This window comes from Ranitomeya variabilis, chromosome 5, assembly GCF_051348905.1.
Source record: "Ranitomeya variabilis isolate aRanVar5 chromosome 5, aRanVar5.hap1, whole genome shotgun sequence".
NCBI classification, from domain to species: Eukaryota; Metazoa; Chordata; class Amphibia; order Anura; family Dendrobatidae; genus Ranitomeya; species Ranitomeya variabilis.
Window position 1 is genome coordinate 100,217,627 of NC_135236.1, and position 21,947 is coordinate 100,239,573.

Here is a 21,947-nt window from a genome sequence, read left to right on the forward strand (position 1 = left end):
AATACTAATAATACGTTTTATTCATTTTCCAGAAATACTCTGGTGCTTCCCCTTGTTCTTCAGTCTCAGATGATAACGTGTCTCTTAATGAAGACTATAGCTCTGGATTAGTGGACGATGCAGAATCCTGGAACGCTATCCCCAGAAAAAGAACTCAAACTATGCCAATCACAAATTGTTTTACAGTGAAAAATAAGGATGACAGCACAGCCAATACCCTCAAAGAGGAAATATTCAGTGGTGAATTTTGGGCATCTCCCAATGGGAGAAAAGTTACTCTATCTGCAGGTACCGGCCACAAGAGGACATTGTCAGAACTGTCTCAGCATCGCACATCCACCTATGATAATGTTCCAGACTCCCAATGTGATTGTGGTAGATCAGGATCAGGAACGCTAGATACCTGTACTATGAAGAGTGGAGGTCAACAAAGCCAAAGCCAACTTAAAAATGGGGCTTTTGAAAGTAAAGATGGCGACAGCTGTGAAAGTTTAGCCAGTTCTCTAGAAGAAATGCGAATTTCCAAAATGAAACTTGAGGACCGCATAAAAAGGTATTTGCAGCTGGAAGCTTTATTGTAAAGTCTGTTATATGAAATGTTATTGATGGCCCCACTCTTAGTTGCTGAAAGGGAGGCCATGAGCATTTTTTTCTATGTAATCTGACAACAGCACGAGATAGGGAGAGAGACCCTGATTCCAGCAATGTATCACTTAGTTTACTTGGTGCAGCAGTTATGATAGAGTCAAAAATTTCTCTGTTTGAGATCTAGGAGAGCTCAGTGGTTGAGCTGTGTAAAACGCCGTCCACACCACAGTTTTCTATATATGTTGTTTAGTGACAGAAAGCTGCTAATATGTGCTGGGGGCAAGGTTGGACTTGGATGCACAAGGACAGTTGTCCTGTAGTGCTGATCTTCTGCTGATAAAGCACTGATTGTATTGAACAGCAAATCACAGCCCAGTGAGTGACACATCACTGTAACTAGGGACTCTGCTTATGGTGCTCTCAGATTACATAGCAAAAACCAGATGACATATTCCCTTTAACTTACAATTACCGTATATAGATACATGTACTAACACCTGAGGCTACTTCATGCAGCCCGCAGGCACTGTAGACATCTTGGCATCCTTGCCCGGTTCAGGGAGCCGCTGATGGCAGCCTTTTAGTTCAGCTGAATATGCATCCTTAGACACACATTCAATTACACCTGCTATGGCTGTGGATGGGTACGTGAAGGAGTGGCAGCGGCGAAGCGGCAGGTCACAGGAGGCAGAAGCTGGCTGCAGCGGCTAACCCCTGTGCTCGTTGCTGATGGGAAATGAATATTCACGACTCTCCACACCCATGGGAGTGGAGAGCAGTGAATATTAATTTCTCTTTAATAACAGGCAAAGTAAGCACAGCCTCCAGGCTTCCTGCAGCGGCAGGGTGATCACATATGCCTGCTGCTAAAGAGCATGAATATTCACTGCTCTCCACGCCGGACTATAGGAGTGGAGAGCAGTTCAATTCATTCCCTTAAGTATTGGGCACACGTGATCGCCCAGCGGCAGGAAGCCGGTTATGGTGCTTGCTATCAAAGATCAATGAATATTCACTGCTCTCCACTCCTATAGTCCCGGTGTGGGGAGCAGTGAGTATTCTGGCTGCTGTTCTCGGCTTGTAGGCAGTGCATAATGTCACTGCCATGCACTGCTTCCAAGCATAAATCAGTAGCTGCCATCAGAACAACATGAGGGATGAGGGGGCCATGCAAACCAGGATAGAAATGGGGATGGGCGCCATGCATACCAGGATGGGGATGAGGGGGCCATGTATACGTGGATTGGGGCCATAAGTAAATCAGGATGGGGGATATTAGCATAGAATTGACTACACTTTTTGCTACACTTTTATTTTCTATTTTACTCCTCTAAAACCTAGGAACATAACTAACAATATGAGGACCTGGATGGGGACATAAATACAATATGGGGAGCAGGATATGGGGATACAACTACAATATGGGGACATACAATGGGGGAAATAAGTATTTGATCCCTTGCAGATTTTGTAAGTTTGCCCACTGACAAAGACAAATGCAAATAAATTTATATAATTTATACAATGTGATTTTCTGGATTTTATTTTGATATCTCTCAATGTTAAAATTAACCTACCCTTAAAATTATAGACTGTTCATGTCTTTGTCAGTGGGCAAACTTACAAAATCAGCAACGGATCAAATACTTATTTCCCCCACTCTGACTACAGTATGAGTGCACATTTGTTATCACCACATTCAACCCAAGACTCAAGCTCTAAATTTATTTTTTAAAAAGCATGGCAAAAATGTTTTTTTAAAAAAAGTATCACTAGCAATGTCACTTTGTCCTTCAAAGAATGTGTCCCCCAAATTCACATTTTTTCTATATGCAGCCCATATATCCAGCAGAGTATGAGATCCCTGAACTAGACTAATAGTCCTCAGTCACAGTCTCTTTAATAGACACTGTCCCTTCAGACAGTTTTTCCCCAACTAACTTACAGACACTGCACACCTTTTTAAATCTAGTAATGAATCAGCTCAATGCCTAGACTGACTGAGCACTACAGCGAAAACCAGTCCTGGAAGGGAATGAATGGTGCCACCAGCAAACCTGCCGGATTCCATAAATATCCCAAAACAGGAAATACCAAAACCCTCAACAAGCTATTAGTGATGAGCGAACGTGCACAGATAACGTATTATCCGAGTATGCTCAGGTGTTATCAGAGTATATTGGGCATGCTCAGATAATATGTTCAAGTCCCTACGGCTGCATGGTTTGCGGCGATAAACAGTTGCAAGACATGTGGGGACTGCCTGTTTGTTAGGGGACTTGAACATATTATCCGAGCATGCCCAAGATACTAGGCTAACACTCGAGCAATCTGAGATAACACATTATCCGAGCACGTTCGCTCATCATAACAAGCTTCACTTTGCTTGGAATATCCAACTTTTCTGCTGTTGAAAATTCCACAATGTCTAGTGGCTACATCCAATTAAATACTAGTTATGTTTTGTATGATCTAACAAAGAAATATACACTGCTCAATAAAATAAAGGGAACACTTAAACAACAGAATATAACTCCAGGTAAATCAAACTTCTGTGAAATTAAACTGTCCACTTAGGAAGCAACACTGTTTGACAATAAATTTCACATGCTGTTGTGCAAATGGAATAGACAACAGGTGGAAATTATTGGCAGTTATCAAGACACACTCAATAAAGGAGTGGTTCTGCAGGTGGGGACCACAGACCACATCTCAGTACCAATGCTTTCTGGCTGATGTTTTGGTCACTTTTCAATGTTGGTTGTGCTTTCACACTCATGGTAGCATGAGACGGACTCTACAACCCACACAAATGGCTCAGGTAATGCAGCTCATCCAGGATGGCACATCAATGCGATCTGTGGCAAGAAGGTTTGCTGTGTCTGTCAGCATAGTGTCCAGAGGCTGGAAGCGCTACCGGGAGACAGGCCAGTACACCAGGAGATGTGGAGGGGGCCGTGGGAGGGCAACAACCCAGCAGCAGGACCGCTACCTCAGCCTTTGTGCAAAGAGGAACAGGAGAAGCACTGCCAGAGCCCTGCAAAATAACCTCCAGCAGGCCACAAATGTGCATGTGTCTGCACAAATGGTTAGAAATCAACTCCATGAGGATAGTCTGAGTGCCTGACATCCACAGAAGGGGTTGTGCTCACAGCCCAACACAGTGCAGAATGCTTGGCATTTGCCACAGAACACCAGGATTTGCAAATTCACCACTGGCGCCCTGTGCGCTTCACAGATGAAAGAAGGTTCACGCTGAGCACATATGACAGACATGACAGAGTCTGGAGATGCTGTGAAAAGTGTTGTGAATTTGGATTCTGGGCTCCCCCGGTGGCTACTGGTGGAATTGAACTGGTGTCTTCATCTTCTCTGTTCACCTGTTCCCATCAAGATGTGGGAGTCGCTATATAACCTTGCTGCTCTGTTAGTTGCTTGCCGGTCAACAATGTTATCAGAAGCCTCTCTGTGCTTGTTCCTGCTCCTAGACAACTACTAGATAAGTTGGACTCTTGTCCATGTTTGTTTTTGCATTTTTGTTCCAGTTCACAGCTGTAGTTTCGTTACTGTGTCTGGAAAGCTCTTGTGAACAGGAATTGCCACTCTGGTGTTATGAGTTAATGCCAGAGTTTTAAAGTAAATTCTGGATGGTGTTTTGATAGGGTTTTCAGCTGACCATGAAAGTGTCCTTTCTGTCTTCTGCTATGTAGTAAGTGGACCTCAAATTTGCTAAACCTATTTTCATACTACGTTTGTTATTTCATCTTTATTCACCGCCAATACATGTGGGGGGCCTCTGTCTCCTTTCGGGGTATTTCTCTAGAGGTGAGCTAGGACTGATATTTTCCTCTGCTAGCATTATTTAGTCCTCCGGCTGGTGCTGGGCATCTAGAATCAACGTAGGCATGCTACCCGGCCACTGCTAGTTGTGCGTTAGGTTTAGTTCATGGTCAGCTCAGTTCCCATCTTCCAAGAGCTAGTTCCTATATATGCTTATGCTATGTTCTCTTGCCATTGAGATCATGACAGTTTGACCGGCCCACTAAAGGGTTAAAATCCTTGGCTGAGAAAGGAGAGAAATAAGTAGTCTGCTGAAATTTTTTTTTTCTCTCCTTCTAATCTTTGAATGGCTCTGTGTCCACCTGTTTGTAATGGATCTTCAGAGTGTAACTGCAGGTTTGAATAATCTCGCCACGAAGGTACAAAATTTGCAAGATTTTGTTTGTCATGCACCTGTATCTGAGCCGAGAATTCCTTTGCCGGAATTTTTCTCGGGGAATAGATCTGGGTTTCAGAATTTTCGAAATAATTGCAAATTATTTTTGTCCCTGAAATCTCGCTCTGCCGGAGACCCTGCACAGCAGGTCAGGATTGTGATTTCCTTGCTCCGGGGCGACCCTCAAGACTGGGCTTTTTCATTGACACCAGGGGATCCTGCGTTGCTCAATGTGGATGCGTTTTTTCTGGCCTTGGGGTTGCTTTATGACGAACCTCATTTGGAGCTTCAGGCAGAAAAAACTTTGATGTCCCTATCTCAGGGGCAAGATGAAGCGGAAATTTACTGCCAAAGATTCCGTAAATGGTCTGTGCTTACTCAGTGGAATGAGTGCGCCCTGGCGGCGACTTTCAGAGAGGGTCTCTCTGATGCCATTAAGGATGTTATGGTGGGGTTCCCTGTGCCTGCGGGTCTGAATGAGTCCATGACAATGGCTATTCAGATCGATAGGCGTTTGCGGGAGCGCAAACCAGTGCACCATCTGGCGGTGTCCACTGAGAAGTCGCCAGAGAGTATGCAGTGTGATAGAATTCTGTCCCGAAGCGAGTGGCAGAATTTTAGACGGAAAAATGGGTTGTGTTTCTATTGTGGTGATTCTACTCATGTTATATCAGCATGCTCTAAGCGCACTAAAAAGCTTGGTAAATCTGTTTCCATTTGCACCTTACCGTCTAAGTTTATTCTATCTGTGACCCTGATTTGCTCTTTGTCATCTATTACCACGGACGCCTATGTCGACTCTGGCGCCGCTTTGAGTCTTATGGATTGGTCCTTTGCCAAACGCTGTGGGTATGATTTAGAGCCTTTGGAGACTCCTATTCCTCTGAAGGGGATTGACTCCACCCCATTGGCTAATAAAAAACCACAATACTGGACACAAGTAACTATGCGTATTAATCCGGATCACCAGGAGATTATTCGCTTTCTGGTGCTGTATAATCTACATGATGATTTGGTGCTAGGATTGCCTTGGCTGCAATCTCACAACCCAGTCCTCGACTGGAGAGCTATGTCTGTGTTGAGCTGGGGATGTAAGGGGGCTCATGGGGATGTACCTGTGGTTTCCATTTCATCATCTATTCCCTCTGAAATTCCTGAGTTCCTGTCTGACTATCGTGACGTCTTTGAAGAATCCAAGCTTGGTTCGTTACCTCCGCACCGAGAGTGCGATTGTGCCATAGATTTAATCCCGGGTAGTAAATACCCAAAGGGTCGTTTATTTAATCTGTCTGTGCCTGAACATGCTGCTATGCGAGAATATATAAAGGAGTCCTTGGAAAAGGGACATATTCGTCCATCGTCATCTCCCTTAGGAGCCGTTTTTTTCTTTGTGTCAAAAAAAGAAGGCTCTTTGAGACCATGTATTGATTATCGGCTTTTGAATAAAATCACTGTTAAATACCAATACCCATTGCCGTTGCTGACTGATTTGTTTGCTCGCATAAAGGGGGCCAAGTGGTTCTCTAAGATTGACCTTCGTGGGGCGTATAATTTGGTGCGAATCAGGCAGGGGGATGAGTGGAAAACCGCATTTAATACGCCCGAGGGCCACTTTGAGTACTTAGTGATGCCTTTTGGTCTTTCAAATGCTCCGTCAGTTTTCCAGTCCTTTATGCATGATATTTTTCGTGATTATTTGGATAAATTTATGATTGTGTATCTGGATGATATTCTGATTTTTTCGGATGACTGGGACTCTCATGTCCAGCAAGTCAGGAGGGTTTTTCAGGTTTTGCGGTCTAATTCTTTGTGTGTGAAGGGTTCTAAGTGTGTTTTTGGGGTACAGAGGATTTCCTTTTTGGGATATATTTTTTCCCCCTCTTCCATTGAAATGGATCCTGTCAAGGTTCAAGCTATTTGTGATTGGACGCAGCCCTCTTCTCTTAAGAGTCTTCAGAAATTTTTGGGCTTTGCTAACTTTTATCGTCGATTTATTGCTGGTTTTTCGGATATTGCTAAGCCATTGACCGATTTGACTAAGAAGGGTGCTGATGTTGCTGATTGGTCCCCTGATGCTGTGGAGGCCTTTCGGGAGCTTAAGCGCCGTTTTTCCTCTGCCCCTGTGTTGCGTCAGCCTGATGTTGCTCTACCTTTTCAGGTTGAGGTCGACGCTTCTGAGATCGGAGCTGGGGCAGTGTTGTCGCAGAAAAGTTCTGACTGCTCCGTGATGAGGCCTTGTGCCTTCTTTTCCCGTAAATTTTCGCCCGCTGAGCGGAATTATGATGTTGGGAATCGGGAGCTTTTGGCCATGAAGTGGGCTTTTGAGGAGTGGCGCCATTGGCTTGAGGGGGCCAGACATCAGGTGGTGGTATTGACTGACCACAAAAATTTGATTTATCTTGAGACCGCCAGGCGCCTGAATCCTAGACAGGCGCGCTGGTCATTATTTTTCTCTCGGTTTAATTTTGTGGTGTCATACCTACCGGGTTCTAAGAATGTTAAGGCGGATGCCCTTTCTAGGAGTTTTGAGCCTGACTCGCCTGGTAACTCTGAGCCCACAGGTATCCTTAAGGATGGAGTGGTATTGTCAGCCGTTTCTCCAGACCTGCGGCGGGCCTTGCAGGAGTTTCAGGCGGATAGATCTGATCGTTGCCCACCTGATAAACTGTTTGTTCCTGATGATTGGACCAGTAGAGTCATCTCTGAGGTTCATTCTTCTGCGTTGGCAGGTCATCCTGGCATTTTTGGTACCAGGGATTTGGTGGCAAGGTCCTTCTGGTGGCCTTCCCTGTCACGAGATGTGCGAGGCTTTGTGCAGTCTTGTGACGTTTGTGCTCGGGCCAAGCCTTGTTGTTCTCGGGCTAGTGGATTATTGTTGCCCTTGCCTATTCCTAAGAGGCCTTGGACGCACATCTCGATGGATTTTATTTCAGATCTGCCTGTTTCTCAGAAGATGTCTGTCATCTGGGTGGTGTGTGACCGTTTCTCTAAGATGGTCCATTTGGTTCCTCTGCCCAAGTTGCCTTCTTCTTCCGAGTTGGTTCCTCTGTTTTTTCAAAATGTTGTTCGTTTGCATGGTATTCCTGAGAATATCGTTTCTGACAGAGGGACCCAATTCGTGTCTAGATTTTGGCGGGCATTCTGTGCTAGGATGGGCATAGATTTATCTTTTTCGTCCGCTTTCCATCCTCAGACGAATGGCCAGACCAAGCGGATTAATCAGACCCTGGAGACATATCTGAGGTGTTTTGTGTCTGCTGACCAGGATGATTGGGTTGCTTTTTTGCCATTGGCGGAGTTCGCTCTCAATAATCGGGCCAGCTCTGCCACTTTGGTGTCCCCGTTTTTCTGTAATTCGGGGTTTCATCCTCGATTTTCCTCTGGTCAGGTGGAATCTTCGGATTGTCCTGGAGTGGATGCTGTGGTGGAGAGATTGCATCAGATCTGGGGGCAGGTGGTGGACAATTTGAGGTTGTCCCAGGAGAAGACTCAGCTTTTTGCCAACCGCCACCGTCGTGTTGGTCCTCGGCTTTGTGTTGGGGATTTGGTGTGGTTGTCTTCTCGTTTTGTCCCTATGAGGGTCTCTTCTCCTAAGTTTAAGCCTCGGTTCATCGGCCCGTATAAGATATTGGAGATTCTTAACCCTGTTTCCTTCCGTTTGGACCTCCCTGCATCCTTTTCTATTCATAACGTTTTTCATCGGTCATTATTGCGCAGGTATGAGGTACCGGTTGTGCCTTCCGTTGAGCCTCCTGCTCCGGTGTTGGTTGAGGGTGAGTTGGAGTACGTTGTGGAGAAAATCTTGGACTCTCGTGTTTCCAGACGGAGACTCCAGTATCTGGTCAAGTGGAAGGGATACGGCCAGGAGGATAATTCTTGGGTGAATGCATCTGATGTTCATGCCTCTGATCTGGTTCGTGCCTTTCATAGGGCCCATCCTGATCGCCCTGGTGGTTCTGGTGAGGGTTCGGTGCCCCCTCCTTGAGGGGGGGTACTGTTGTGAATTTGGATTCTGGGCTCCCCCGGTGGCTACTGGTGGAATTGAACTGGTGTCTTCATCTTCTCTGTTCACCTGTTCCCATCAAGATGTGGGAGTCGCTATATAACCTTGCTGCTCTGTTAGTTGCTTGCCGGTCAACAATGTTATCAGAAGCCTCTCTGTGCTTGTTCCTGCTCCTAGACAACTACTAGATAAGTTGGACTCTTGTCCATGTTTGTTTTTGCATTTTTGTTCCAGTTCACAGCTGTAGTTTCGTTACTGTGTCTGGAAAGCTCTTGTGAACAGGAATTGCCACTCTGGTGTTATGAGTTAATGCCAGAGTTTTAAAGTAATTTCTGGATGGTGTTTTGATAGGGTTTTCAGCTGACCATGAAAGTGTCCTTTCTGTCTTCTGCTATGTAGTAAGTGGACCTCAAATTTGCTAAACCTATTTTCATACTACGTTTGTTATTTCATCTTTATTCACCGCCAATACATGTGGGGGGCCTCTGTCTCCTTTCGGGGTATTTCTCTAGAGGTGAGCTAGGACTGATATTTTCCTCTGCTAGCATTATTTAGTCCTCCGGCTGGTGCTGGGCATCTAGAATCAACGTAGGCATGCTACCCGGCCACTGCTAGTTGTGCGTTAGGTTTAGTTCATGGTCAGCTCAGTTCCCATCTTCCAAGAGCTAGTTCCTATATATGCTTATGCTATGTTCTCTTGCCATTGAGATCATGACAGAAAAGCAACCTGCAGCCTGCTACATCCTTCAGTGTGACCGGTTTGGCAGTGAGTTAGTAATGGTGTTGGGTGGCATTTCTTTGGAGGGCCGCACAGCCCTCCATGTGCTCGCCAGAGGTAGCCTGACTGCCATTAGGTACCGAGATGAGATTCTCAGACCCCTTGTGAGACCATAGGCTGGTGCGGTTGGCCCTGGGTTCCTCCTAATGCAGGACAATGCCAGACCTCATGTGGCTGGAGTGTGTCAGCAGTTCCTGCAAGATGAAGGCATTGAAGATATGGACTGGTCCACCCGTTCCCCAGACCTGAATCCAATTAAACACATCTGGGACATCATGTCTCGCACCATCCACCAACGTTACCTTACTTCACAGACTTCCAGGAGTTGGTGGTTGCTTAAGTCCAATTCTGGGAGGAGATCCCTCAGGAGACCATCCACCGCCTCATCAGGAGCATGCCCAGGCGTTGTAGGGAGGTCATACAGGCACGTGGAGGCCACACACACTACTGAGCATCATTTCCTTGTCTTGAGGTATTTCCACTGACGTTAGATCTGCCTGTAACTTCATTTTCCACTTAGATTTTGAGCATCATTCCAACTCCAGATAATTTTTAGGTTTTATTGTTCTTAACACATTCCACTATGTAATGAATAAAGATTTACAACTGGAATATTTCATTCAGTGATATCTAGGAGTGGGATTTTAGTATTCCCTTCATTTTTTTGAGCAGTGTATTTTTTTGTAGCACAACTTTAATCATCTGTTTTTTTTTTTAAAGTGGAATTCCTATCGTGTATATTTCTACTATATCTACAGGATTTGTCATACAGCGTTTGTGAATCCTTCTCAATTTTCCATATTTATGCTTAAATTTAGCCTAAAACTATATCATATTTTCACCCAAGTCCTAAAAGTGGATTAAGAAAACCCAATCAGAAAAATGAACAAAAAATATTAGGATGTCATTTTTTAAATGATGGAAATGATCCAAAATTACGTATATGAGTGTGAAAAGTATGTTCATCTTTGCTTTCAGTATTTGATTACAGAAAAACAAAGTTATTAATGCTCAAGAGAAGCACATCAACCTGTTATAGAGCAACTTGTGTGCTTTGGGTCATTGTTTTGTTGAATGACCTATGTTTTATTGAGATTCTGCTCATGTACAGGTGTCATGTCATTTTCCTTTAGAATTTGCTGGTAAAATTAAAAATGAACTGTTCTATTAATTATAGCAAGCCATCCAGGTGCACATTTAGCAAAAGAGGCCCAAACCATGATGCCAAAAGCTTTATTTTGGTGTGAACGTTCAAAAAACATTGTTCTATTAGCCTTTTGGCTTGTCCAGGTGATCTTTAGCAAACTGCAGACATGCAACAATGTTCATTTTGGAGATCAGTTGCTTTTTTCTTGCAATTCTGCCCTGCACACAATTGTTGTTCATTTTTCTCCTGATGGTGCACCCATGGAGATTAACATTAGCTATTGTGAGACAGGCATTTAGTTGCTTAGAGGTTACCCTAGGCTCCTTTGTGACATTGTGCAATATAATTTGCCTTGCTCTTTTTGTGATCTTTGTTGCTCAACCACTACTGGTTAGGGTAATAATGGTATTGAATTTCCTCCATTTGCACATAGTCTTTCTGTGGATTAGTGGAGTCCAAAGAATTTAGAGAAGGTTTTGTAACCTTCTCCAGCCTCATTAGCTCCAACAACTACTCTTCTTCTGAGGTTCTAAGAAATCTCTTTTGTTCGTGCCATGATACACTTCACAAACATTTGTTGTAAAGATCAGACTTTGATAGATTTCTATTCTTTAAATAAAATAGGTTGCCCACTCATACCTGATTGTTGTCCCATTGTTTGAAAACAGCAGGATTTGATTTTACTGTTAAATTATCTTCTAATCCTAAAGATTCACATATTGTGACACTCATCGGCATGTTTGATTGAATCATTTTCCTTATGTAGAAAATGAAAATGTGAAACATTTTTGATTCATTTGTTTGTCTTGATTCTTTTTATCTATTTTTTGAAATTGTGTAAAAATCAGATGTAGTTTTAGGTTACATTTTTGCAGAAATATGGAAAATTCTTAAGGGTTCACAAACTTTGAACCACCATAGCACATGTATAGTATGTAAGTAACCGAACAATAGGACCTGCATCTATCTCAAGAACAAAGCCCACCTCACACACTGTCTTCAGTGGAGATGTGGTTGGTATTCCAATTTAAATTAAGGGGAATTCTAACGACCTCTTCTCTCCACTGACGAGTCCCATAGATTTAGGTCCAATTGGTGGGATCCATATTTACTCTATATTTAAGGCATATCCTGTTGGGAATAGCCATATAATGACTGTCATTCAAATGCAGACCGACCAAGTTTTAAAGAAGTATTTCCAAAACCTGATATAATCATTTCTGTTTCTGATATTAGCCTAGAGAAAGAAAATTATGACGTATGGAAGAGAGTGGTCAAATTAATTGAGGACTTGGAAAAAGAAAGAAACCAGCGAATGGCGCAAGAAATCACATTGCAAAATATGAAACAATCACGAGATGATGCGGAAAGGAGGAACAAACATCTGGAGAAGGAAATCCAAGGCTTTGTGAGAGCCATGAGTCAAGCAGGAAAGAAGCCAGAATAACTACAATATGAGCGGGAATAAGATTTCACAATGACTCTAGGGGCTTCACCAAACCGGAGACCGATTTTTCAGATAAATTAGTGCGTAAACACAGATGAAAGACTAGATCCAAGTCTGGGTTCTAGTTTGGATCCTCAGGCAAGAAACATTTTAAAAACTTAAACTTAATCACATTCAGCCACCCAGGACTTTTCTTGAATGTAAAAGCATGTACCGTTGTTCATCAGCTTTTTGGATCGAAGCTTCATCAGTGTTTGGTCCGTGTGTCAGTTTTTACCATCAGTTTTTCATCAGTGATTTTCACATATGAAAAAAAACAAAAAACTGCAAAGCTTTTCCTCTCCATGGATGACGGACAGCACATGGATTACACACCAATGCCATCCATATGCTGTCTGTGATTTTCAGTGACCCATAGTTCACGTTTATCCATGATGCCGATCAAAAATTAACACCGGATGTCTCCATGATGTATTTGTGGGCACCCGTTCCACAAAAAGACATGGACATGTGAATAGCCCCACAGATTTTAATGGATGCGTGTTCTATCTGTGATTCACGGACATCTGAATCCGGTCCAAAGGCTGGAGAGGGAAGACTACCTTTGTGTATAGTCCACTGTCTGCCGTGACTGCCATATAAGCAAACTCTTATATATTTTTATATTATTTAGTGATAAGCCTTTATTAAAATTATTTAATACCAATGAAACTTAAATTCTTTATTTATTTGAATTTGTTATTTATTAACCATTCATGGGAAGGATTCTTGCTGAGCCAGCACCACACAGGTACCGCCATGAAAAATATCTATATCTCCTTAGGAAAGGGGCAAACTTTTGTATTTGGGCATTCAATTTTTTTTCCAACCTTAATACAAGAGTCAAAACTTTTATATTTTTAATTCAATGCAGCCAAATATTTATTGTTGGATGAGTTGTCGTTTTGAAAGACATTATTTGTTTTTCAAATAATATGCTGAAAAATGGGAAAAAAATTCCAACAGTGGTGAAATAATAAAAAAAAATGTAATTCTGGCATTGTTTTTTGTTGATGTCATTTTCACCACGCTCCTTTTCCAGGCGACATGATTCTTCAGATCTGTACAATTATGGTAGTACTGAACTTCATCATCATTTTTATTATATTTTAGTAGATACAAAAAAATTCTCAACTTTGAACAAAAAAAATTTCTTTGTGTCACCATTTGCTGAGACTTGTAACCTTATTACTTTTCTGCTGATGGAGCCATATAAAGGGCTTGTTTTTTTAAAGGACAGTTCTTGTTTTTATGGGTATTACTTTGGGATTTATACCATGTTTTGATCACTTTTTTACTCCATTTTTAGGAGAGAAAAACAGCAATTCTGGTCTTCCAATTTTATTTGCACATTTTGGTGTATTTTTTTAATTTCTTTATTCTTATATAGGAAAACAGGAAAAAAAATTCCAAGTGCGGTGAATTTGCAAAAAAAAGTGCTATTCCACAATTGTTTTTGCTTTTTTTATTATGTTCACTAAATGCTAAAACTGACCTGTCATTATGATTCTCCAGGTAATTTCGAGTTCATAGACACCAAACATGTCTAGGTTCTTATTTATCTAAGTGGTGAAAAACAATTCCTAAATGTGTTTAGAAAAAAAAAATAAACATTTTCCGATGCGCGTAGTGTCTCCATGTTTCCTGATCTCGGGTTAAGTGAGAGCTTATTTTTTGCATGCCGAGGTAACGTTTTTAATGATACCATCTTGGTGCAGTTACGATCTTTTGATCGTCCGTTATTGCATTTTAATGCAGTGCTGTGGCGACCAAAAAAACGTGATTCTGGCGTTTTGACTTTTTTCTCCATTTAGCGATCAGCTTAATTCTTTTTCTATATTGATAGATTGGGCAGTTCTGAACGCTGTGATACCAAATATGTGTATGTTTGATTTTTTTTTTAATTGTTCTATTTTGAATGGGGCGAAAGGGGGATGATTTGAGCATATATATATATATATATATATATATATATATATATATATATATATATATATATATATATATATATATATATATATACCGTATATACTCGAGTATAAAACGACCCGAGTATAAGCCGAGACCCCTAATAAAAAACTGGGAAAACTTAATGACTCGAGTATAAGCCTAGGTTAGAAAATGCAGCAGCTACCGGTAAATGTCAAAAATAAAAATAGATACCAATAAAAGTAAAATTAATTCAGACATCAGTAGGTTAAGTGTTTTTGAAGATCCATATTGAATCAGGAGCCCCATATAATGCTCCATACAGTTTATGATGGGCCCAATAAGATGCTCCATATTAAAATATGCCCCATATAATGCTGCACAAACGTTGATTATGGCCCCATAAGATGCTCCATAGAGACATTTGCCCCATATAATGCTGCACAAATGTTGATTATGGCCCCATAAGATGCTCCATAAGGACATTTGCCCCATATAATGCTGCACAAATGTTGATTATGGCCCCATAAGATGCTCCATAGAGACATTTGCCCCATACAATGCTGCACAAATGTTGATTATGGCCCCATAAGAAGCTCCATACAGACATTTGCCTTTTATAATGCTGCACAAATGCTGATTATGACCCCATAAGATGCTCCATAGAGATATTTGCTCCATATAATGCTGCACAAATGCTGATTATGACCCCATAAGATGCTCCATAGAGACATTTGCCCCATATAATGCTGCACAAATGTTGATTATGGCCCCATAAGATGCTCCATAAGGACATTTACCCCATATAATGCTGCACAAATGCTGCTTATGGCCCCATAAGATGCTCCATAGAGATATTTTCCCCATATAATGCTGCACATGGCCCCATAAGATGCTCCATAGAAACATTTCCCCCGTATAATGCTCCACAAATGCTGATTATGGCCCCATAAGATGCTCCATGGACTATTATGCCCCATATGCTGTTGCTGCGAATAAAAAACAAAAAAAATCACATACTCACCTCTCGTCGCTCAGGCCCCCGGCACTTGCTATATTCACCTGTCCGCGTTCCACCTTCGGCACACTAATCGCATCATCGCGCCCTCTGACCTGAATGTCACTGCAGAGGATGTGGAAGACGAAGCGGCGCCGACGGTGGAATGCGGACAGGTGAATATAGCGCACTGCCCCTGTCATACTCACCTGCTTTTGGCGCGGTCCCTGCAGGTCCCTGGTTCTCCGGGCGCTGACAGTAATGAATATGGACCCGACTCCACTCCCATAGGGGTGGAGCCGCATATTCATTACTGTAATGAGCAGTACCATGTGACCGCTCACTACAGGAAGAAGCCCTCAGTGCCTGGAGAACCAGGGGCCTGCGACAGGAGCAGGTGAGTATGATTAGACAGCTACCGCTCTGTTGTGAACTCTATTTTTGGGCTCCCTCTAGTGGTCACAAGCGGTACTGTGTAGTGTTGTCTTTCTGCAGGTTGCAGCATCAGCTGGTTCGTTATCCTTGGTTGGTTTCCTATTTAGCCCACCTGGATACTCAGTTCCTTGCCTGCTATCAATGTATTCAGTGCTCTTCAGATTCCTTGTGTCTACCTTGCTCCCAGTCTCTCCAAGACAAGCTAAGTTTTTGTTTGATCATTTTTTGATTATCAGCGTTCATTATGTTTTTAGTCCAGCTCGCTAAAATGTGATTTCCTCGCTTGCTGGTTGCTCTAGGGGACAGAGTTTCTCCCCCCACACCGTTAGTTGGTGTGGGGGTTCTTGAAATCTCAGAGTGGATATTTTGTAAGGGTTTTTTACTGACTGCATAGATTCCCTTTTCTATTTTCTGCTATCTAGTATTAGTGGGCCTCATTTGCTGAATCTGCTTTCACCCCTGTGTATGTGCCTTCCTCTTACCTCACCGTTATTATTCGTTGGGGGCTTCTATATCTTTGGGGATTATTTCTCTGGAGGCAAGAGAGGTCTTTCTTTCTCTCTAGGGGTAGTTAGTTCCTCAGGCTGGCTCGAGACATCTAGGATTTTTAGGCACGTTCACCGGCTACTTCTAGTGTGTTTGGATAGGTTCAGATTTGCGGTCAGTCCAGTTTGCCACCTCCCTAGAGCTTGTCCTATGTTTGTTACTTAGCTGGAGTAATTTGTGATCCTCAACCACTAAGGATCATAACAGTATAGCAGGCCAAAAAGTGTTTAATGCATCGCAGAAGTGGGATAAAAAGAAGACCTGAGTACATTTTTTTTTTCCTCCCGCTTTTCCTTTGCTGCAGTCTGTTTAGCTTCTTTCATCCCCTTGAACTTTGGGTGGTTTTGAGCTCAGCTGCAGACATGAATGTTCAGACTCTGACTTCTAGTGTGGATCATCTTACTGCACGGGTGCAAAGTATTCAGGATTTTGTTATTCATAGCCCTATGTCAGAACCAAAGATACCCATTCCAGAGTTGTTTTCTGGAGATAGATCTAGGTTTCTAAATTTTAAGAATAATTGTAAGTTATTTCTATCTCTGAGACCTTGTTCCTCTGGTGATTCCGCTCAGCAAGTTAAAATTGTTATCTCCTTGTTGCGTGGCGACCCTCAAGATTGGGCTTTCTCTCTGGCGCCAGGAGATCCTGCATTGCTTAATGTAGATGCATTTTTTCTGGCTCTTGGACTGCTTTATGAGGAGCCTAATCTTGAGAATCAGGCAGAAAAAGCGTTGCTGGCTATCTCTCAAGGTCAGGATGAAGCAGAGGTGTATTGTCAAAAATTTCAGAAATGGTCGGTGCTTACTCAATGGAATGAGTGTGCCCTGGCTGCAAATTTCAGAGAAGGTCTTTCTGAGGCCGTTAAGAATGTTATGGTGGGGTTTCCCACCCCTACAAGTCTGAGTGATTCTATGGCTTTAGCCATTCAGCTTGATCGGCGTTTGCGGGAGCGCAAATCTGCTCATCCTTTGGCGGTATTTTCTGGCCAGAGACCTGAGTCTATGCAATGTGACCGAACTCTGACCAGAATTGAGCGACAAAGTCATAGACGTCAAAATGGGTTGTGTTTTTACTGTGGTGATTCTACTCATGTTATCTCAGCATGCTCTAAGCGCTTAAAAAAAATCGCTAAACCTGTCACCATTGGTACTATACAGCCTAAATTTATTTTGTCTGTTACTTTGATTTGTTCTTTGTCGTCCTACCCGGTTATGGCTTTTGTGGATTCGGGTGCTGCCCTGAATCTGATGGATTTGTCGTTTGCCAGGCGCTGTGGTTTTGTCCTGGAGCCTTTGGAATTTCCTATTCCTCTGAGGGGAATTGATGCTACGCCATTGGCTGAGAATAAGCCTCAGTATTGGACGCAAATGACCATGTGCATGACTCCCGTACATCAGGAGGTGATTCGCTTTCTTGTTCTGCATAATTTGCATGATGTTGTCGTTTTGGGTCTGCCATGGCTGCAAGCTCATAATCCAGTTTTAGATTGGAAAGCTATGTCTGTGTCGAGTTGGGGTTGTCAGGGAATTCATGGCGATACTCCGTTGGTGTCTATTGCTTCTTCCACTCCTTCTGAGGTCCCTGAGTTTTTGTCTGACTACCAGGATGTATTTGATGAGCCCAGGTCCAGTGCCCTGCCCCCTCATAGGGATTGTGACTGTGCTATAAATTTAATTCCGGGTAGTAAATTCCCTAAGGGATGACTTTTTAATTTGTCTATACCAGAGCATGCCGCGATGCGGAGTTATATAAAGGAGTCTTTGGAAAAGGCACATATTCGCCCATCCTCTTCCCCTCTTGGTGCAGGATTTTTTTTGTGGCCAAGAAGGACGGTTCTTTGAGACCTTGTATAGATTATCGTCTTCTGAATAAAATTACAGTCAAATTTCAGTATCCTCTGCCACTATTGTCTGATTTGTTTGCTCGGATTAAGGGTGCCAGTTGGTTCACCAAGATAGATCTCCGTGGTGCGTATAACCTTGTGCGCATTAAGCAGGGAGATGAATGGAAAACAGCATTTAATACGCCTGAAGGCCATTTTGAGTACTTAGTGATGCCTTTTGGACTCTCTAATGCTCCTTCTGTGTTTCAGTCCTTCATGCATGACATCTTCCGAGAATATCTGGATAAATTTATGATTGTTTATCTGGATGACATTTTGGTCTTTTCTGATGATTGGGAGTCCCATGTGAAGCAGGTCAGGATGGTGTTTCAGTATTTGAAAAAACTGACCGTCACATCCATACATAGACTAAGTGTGAACAGGTGCTGAACCTAGAGTAACCAACTCATATACAGTCAAGTAAAAAAGGCAGCACACTGCAGCGCTAAGACATGCAAACATGAAACATGAAAACTGAACTGCAATACTGCACTAGAAATATGAAAAATGAGAGCGTTTAGCGCATAAAAATGGCCAAATTTATGTGTACCTGATAGCCCCTTTACGGCATCTCTCTTATATCAGGTCCTACGCTTGCCTACCTCGCTGAGAATAAACGTCTCCATGTGAATGGGTACCTGTGAAAAACCTCTTCCTAGACTCATATTCTCTCTCTCTGTGGAGGGGTACTGGACCTGCTGTAATTAAAACACCTGAGGCTAGGAGGCGGAGTGCTCAGTCAGAAGGCTAAATAATATATTTGAAAAAACTGACCGTCACATCCATACATAGACTAAGTGTGAACAGGTGCTGAACCTAGAGTAACCAACTCATATACAGTCAAGTAAAAAAGGCAGCACACTGCAGCGCTAAGACATGCAAACATGAAACATGAAAACTGAACTGCAATACTGCACTAGAAATATGAAAAATGAGAGCGTTTAGCGCATAAAAATGGCCAAATTTATGTGTACCTGATAGCCCCTTTACGGCATCTCTCTTATATCAGGTCCTACGCTTGCCTACCTCGCTGAGAATAAACGTCTCCATGTGAATGGGTACCTGTGAAAAACCTCTTCCTAGACTCATATTCTCTCTCTCTGTGGAGGGGTACTGGACCTGCTGTAATTAAAACACCTGAGGCTAGGAGGCGGAGTGCTCAGTCAGAAGGCTAAATAATATATTTGAAAAAACTGACCGTCACATCCATACATAGACTAAGTGTGAACAGGTGCTGAACCTAGAGTAACCAACTCATATACAGTCAAGTAAAAAAGGCAGCACACTGCAGCGCTAAGACATGCAAACATGAAACATGAAAACTGAACTGCAATACTGCACTAGAAATATGAAAAATGAGAGCGTTTAGCGCATAAAAATGGCCAAATTTATGTGTACCTGATAGCCCCTTTACGGCATCTCTCTTATATCAGGTCCTACGCTTGCCTACCTCGCTGAGAATAAACGTCTCCATGTGAATGGGTACCTGTGAAAAACCTCTTCCTAGACTCATATTCTCTCTCTCTGTGGAGGGGTACTGGACCTGCTGTAATTAAAACACCTGAGGCTAGGAGGCGGAGTGCTCAGTCAGAAGGCTAAATAATATATTTGAAAAATATATTTAGCCTTCTGACTGAGCACTCCGCCTCCTAGCCTCAGGTGTTTTAATTACAGCAGGTCCAGTACCCCTCCACAGAGAGAGAGAATATGAGTCTAGGAAGAGGTTTTTCACAGGTACCCATTCACATGGAGACGTTTATTCTCAGCGAGGTAGGCAAGCGTAGGACCTGATATAAGAGAGATGCCGTAAAGGGGCTATCAGGTACACATAAATTTGGCCATTTTTATGCGCTAAACGCTCTCATTTTTCATATTTCTAGTGCAGTATTGCAGTTCAGTTTTCATGTTTCATGTTTGCATGTCTTAGCGCTGCAGTGTGCTGCCTTTTTTACTTGACTGTATATGAGTTGGTTACTCTAGGTTCAGCACCTGTTCACACTTAGTCTATGTATGGATGTGACGGTCAGTTTTTTCAAATATATTATTTAGCCTTCTGACTGAGCACTCCGCCTCCTAGCCTCAGGTGTTTTAATTACAGCAGGTCCAGTACCCCTCCACAGAGAGAGAGAATATGAGTCTAGGAAGAGGTTTTTCACAGGTACCCATTCACATGGAGACGTTTATTCTCAGCGAGGTAGGCAAGCGTAGGACCTGATATAAGAGAGATGCCGTAAAGGGGCTATCAGGTACACATAAATTTGGCCATTTTTATGCGCTAAACGCTCTCATTTTTCATATTTCTAGTGCAGTATTGCAGTTCAGTTTTCATGTTTCATGTTTGCATGTCTTAGCGCTGCAGTGTGCTGCCTTTTTTACTTGACTAGGATGGTGTTTCAGGTCCTGCGTGCTAATGCTTTATTTGTGAAGGGCTCAAAATGCCTCTTCGGAGTACAGAAGGTCTCCTTTTTGGGTTTTATTTTTTCTCCTTCTACTGTGGAGATGGACCCAGTCAAGGTCCAGGCTATTCATGACTGGACTCAGCCCACGTCTGTTAAGAGTCTTCAGAAGTTCTTGGGTTTTGCTAATTTTTACCGTCGTTTCATCGCTAATTTTTCTAGCGTGGTTAAACCTTTGACGGATTTGACCAAGAAGGGTTCTGATGTGACTAATTGGTCTCCTGCGGCCGTGGAGGCCTTTCGGGAGCTGAAGCACCGGTTTTCTTCAGCTCCAGTCTTATGTCAGCCAGATGTCTCTCTCCCCTTCCAGGTCGAGGTTGATGCTTCTGAGATTGGAGCAGGGGCTGTTTTGTCGCAGAGAAGCTCTGATGGCTCTGTGATGAAGCCATGTGCTTTCTTTTCAAGAAAGTTTTCGCCTGCCGAGCGGAATTATGATGTTGGTAATCGGGAGTTGTTGGCTATGAAGTGGGCATTTGAGGAGTGGCGACATTGGCTCGAAGGAGCTAAACATCGTGTGGTGGTCTTGACGGATCACAAAAATCTGATTTACCTTGAATCTGCCAAGCGCCTGAATCCTAGACAGGCTCGTTGGTCGTTGTTTTTCTCCCGTTTCAACTTCGTGGTCTCATACCTGCCTGGTTCGAAGAACGTGAAAGCTGATGCACTTTCTAGGAGTTTTGTGCCTGACTCTCCGGGAGTTTCTGAGCCGGCTGGTATTCTCAGAGAGGGAGTTATTTTGTCTGCCATTTCCCCAGATTTGCGACGAGTGCTGCAGAAATTTCAGGCGGATAGACCTGACCGTTGTCCACCAGAGAGACTGTTTGTCCCGGATAGATGGACCAGCAGAGTTATTTCCGAGGTTCATTCTTCGGTGTTGGCGGGTCATCCTGGGATTTTTGGTACCAGAGATTTGGTGGCTAGGTCCTTCTGGTGGCCTTCCTTGTCGCGGGATGTGCGTTCCTTTGTGCAGTCTTGTGGGATTTGTGCTCGGGCTAAGCCTTGCTGTTCTCGTGCCAGCGGTTTGCTTTTGCCTTTGCCTGTTCCGAAAAGGCCTTGGACGCACATTTCCATGGATTTTATTTCGGATCTTCCAGTATCTCAGAAAATGTCTGTCATCTGGGTGGTGTGTGATCGTTTTTCCAAGATGGTCCATTTGGTGCCCTTGCCTAAGTTGCCTTCTTCCTCCGATTTAGTTCCTCTATTTTTTCAGAATGTGGTTCGCTTGCACGGCATTCCTGAAAATATTGTGTCTGATAGAGGATCCCAGTTTGTGTCCAGGTTTTGGCGGACGTTTTGTGCTAAGATGGGCATTGATTTGTCTTTTTCGTCGGCCTTCCATCCTCAGACTAATGGCCAAACCGAGCGAACTAATCAGACGTTGGAAACTTATTTGAGATGTTTTGTTTCTGCTGATCAGGATGATTGGGTGACTTTTTTGCCTTTGGCCGAGTTTGCCCTTAATAATCGGGCTAGTTCTGCTACTT

General features: G+C 43.0%; 1 protein-coding gene across 2 annotated transcripts in view; it reads left to right on the plus strand.

The window, feature by feature from the left end:
* Positions 1-12,890, plus strand: part of ARHGAP25 (Rho GTPase activating protein 25) — a 180,452-nt gene extending 167,562 nt beyond the window's left edge. For both annotated transcript variants that reach the window (XM_077263045.1, XM_077263046.1), the window contains 2 exons: positions 33-553; positions 11,969-12,890. In XM_077263045.1, coding sequence (XP_077119160.1) covers positions 33-553; positions 11,969-12,179 — 732 coding nt within the window. In that variant the 3' untranslated portion in view covers positions 12,180-12,890. The remainder of the gene's footprint in view (positions 1-32; positions 554-11,968) is intronic.
* Positions 12,891-21,947: the final 9,057 nt, after the last annotated feature.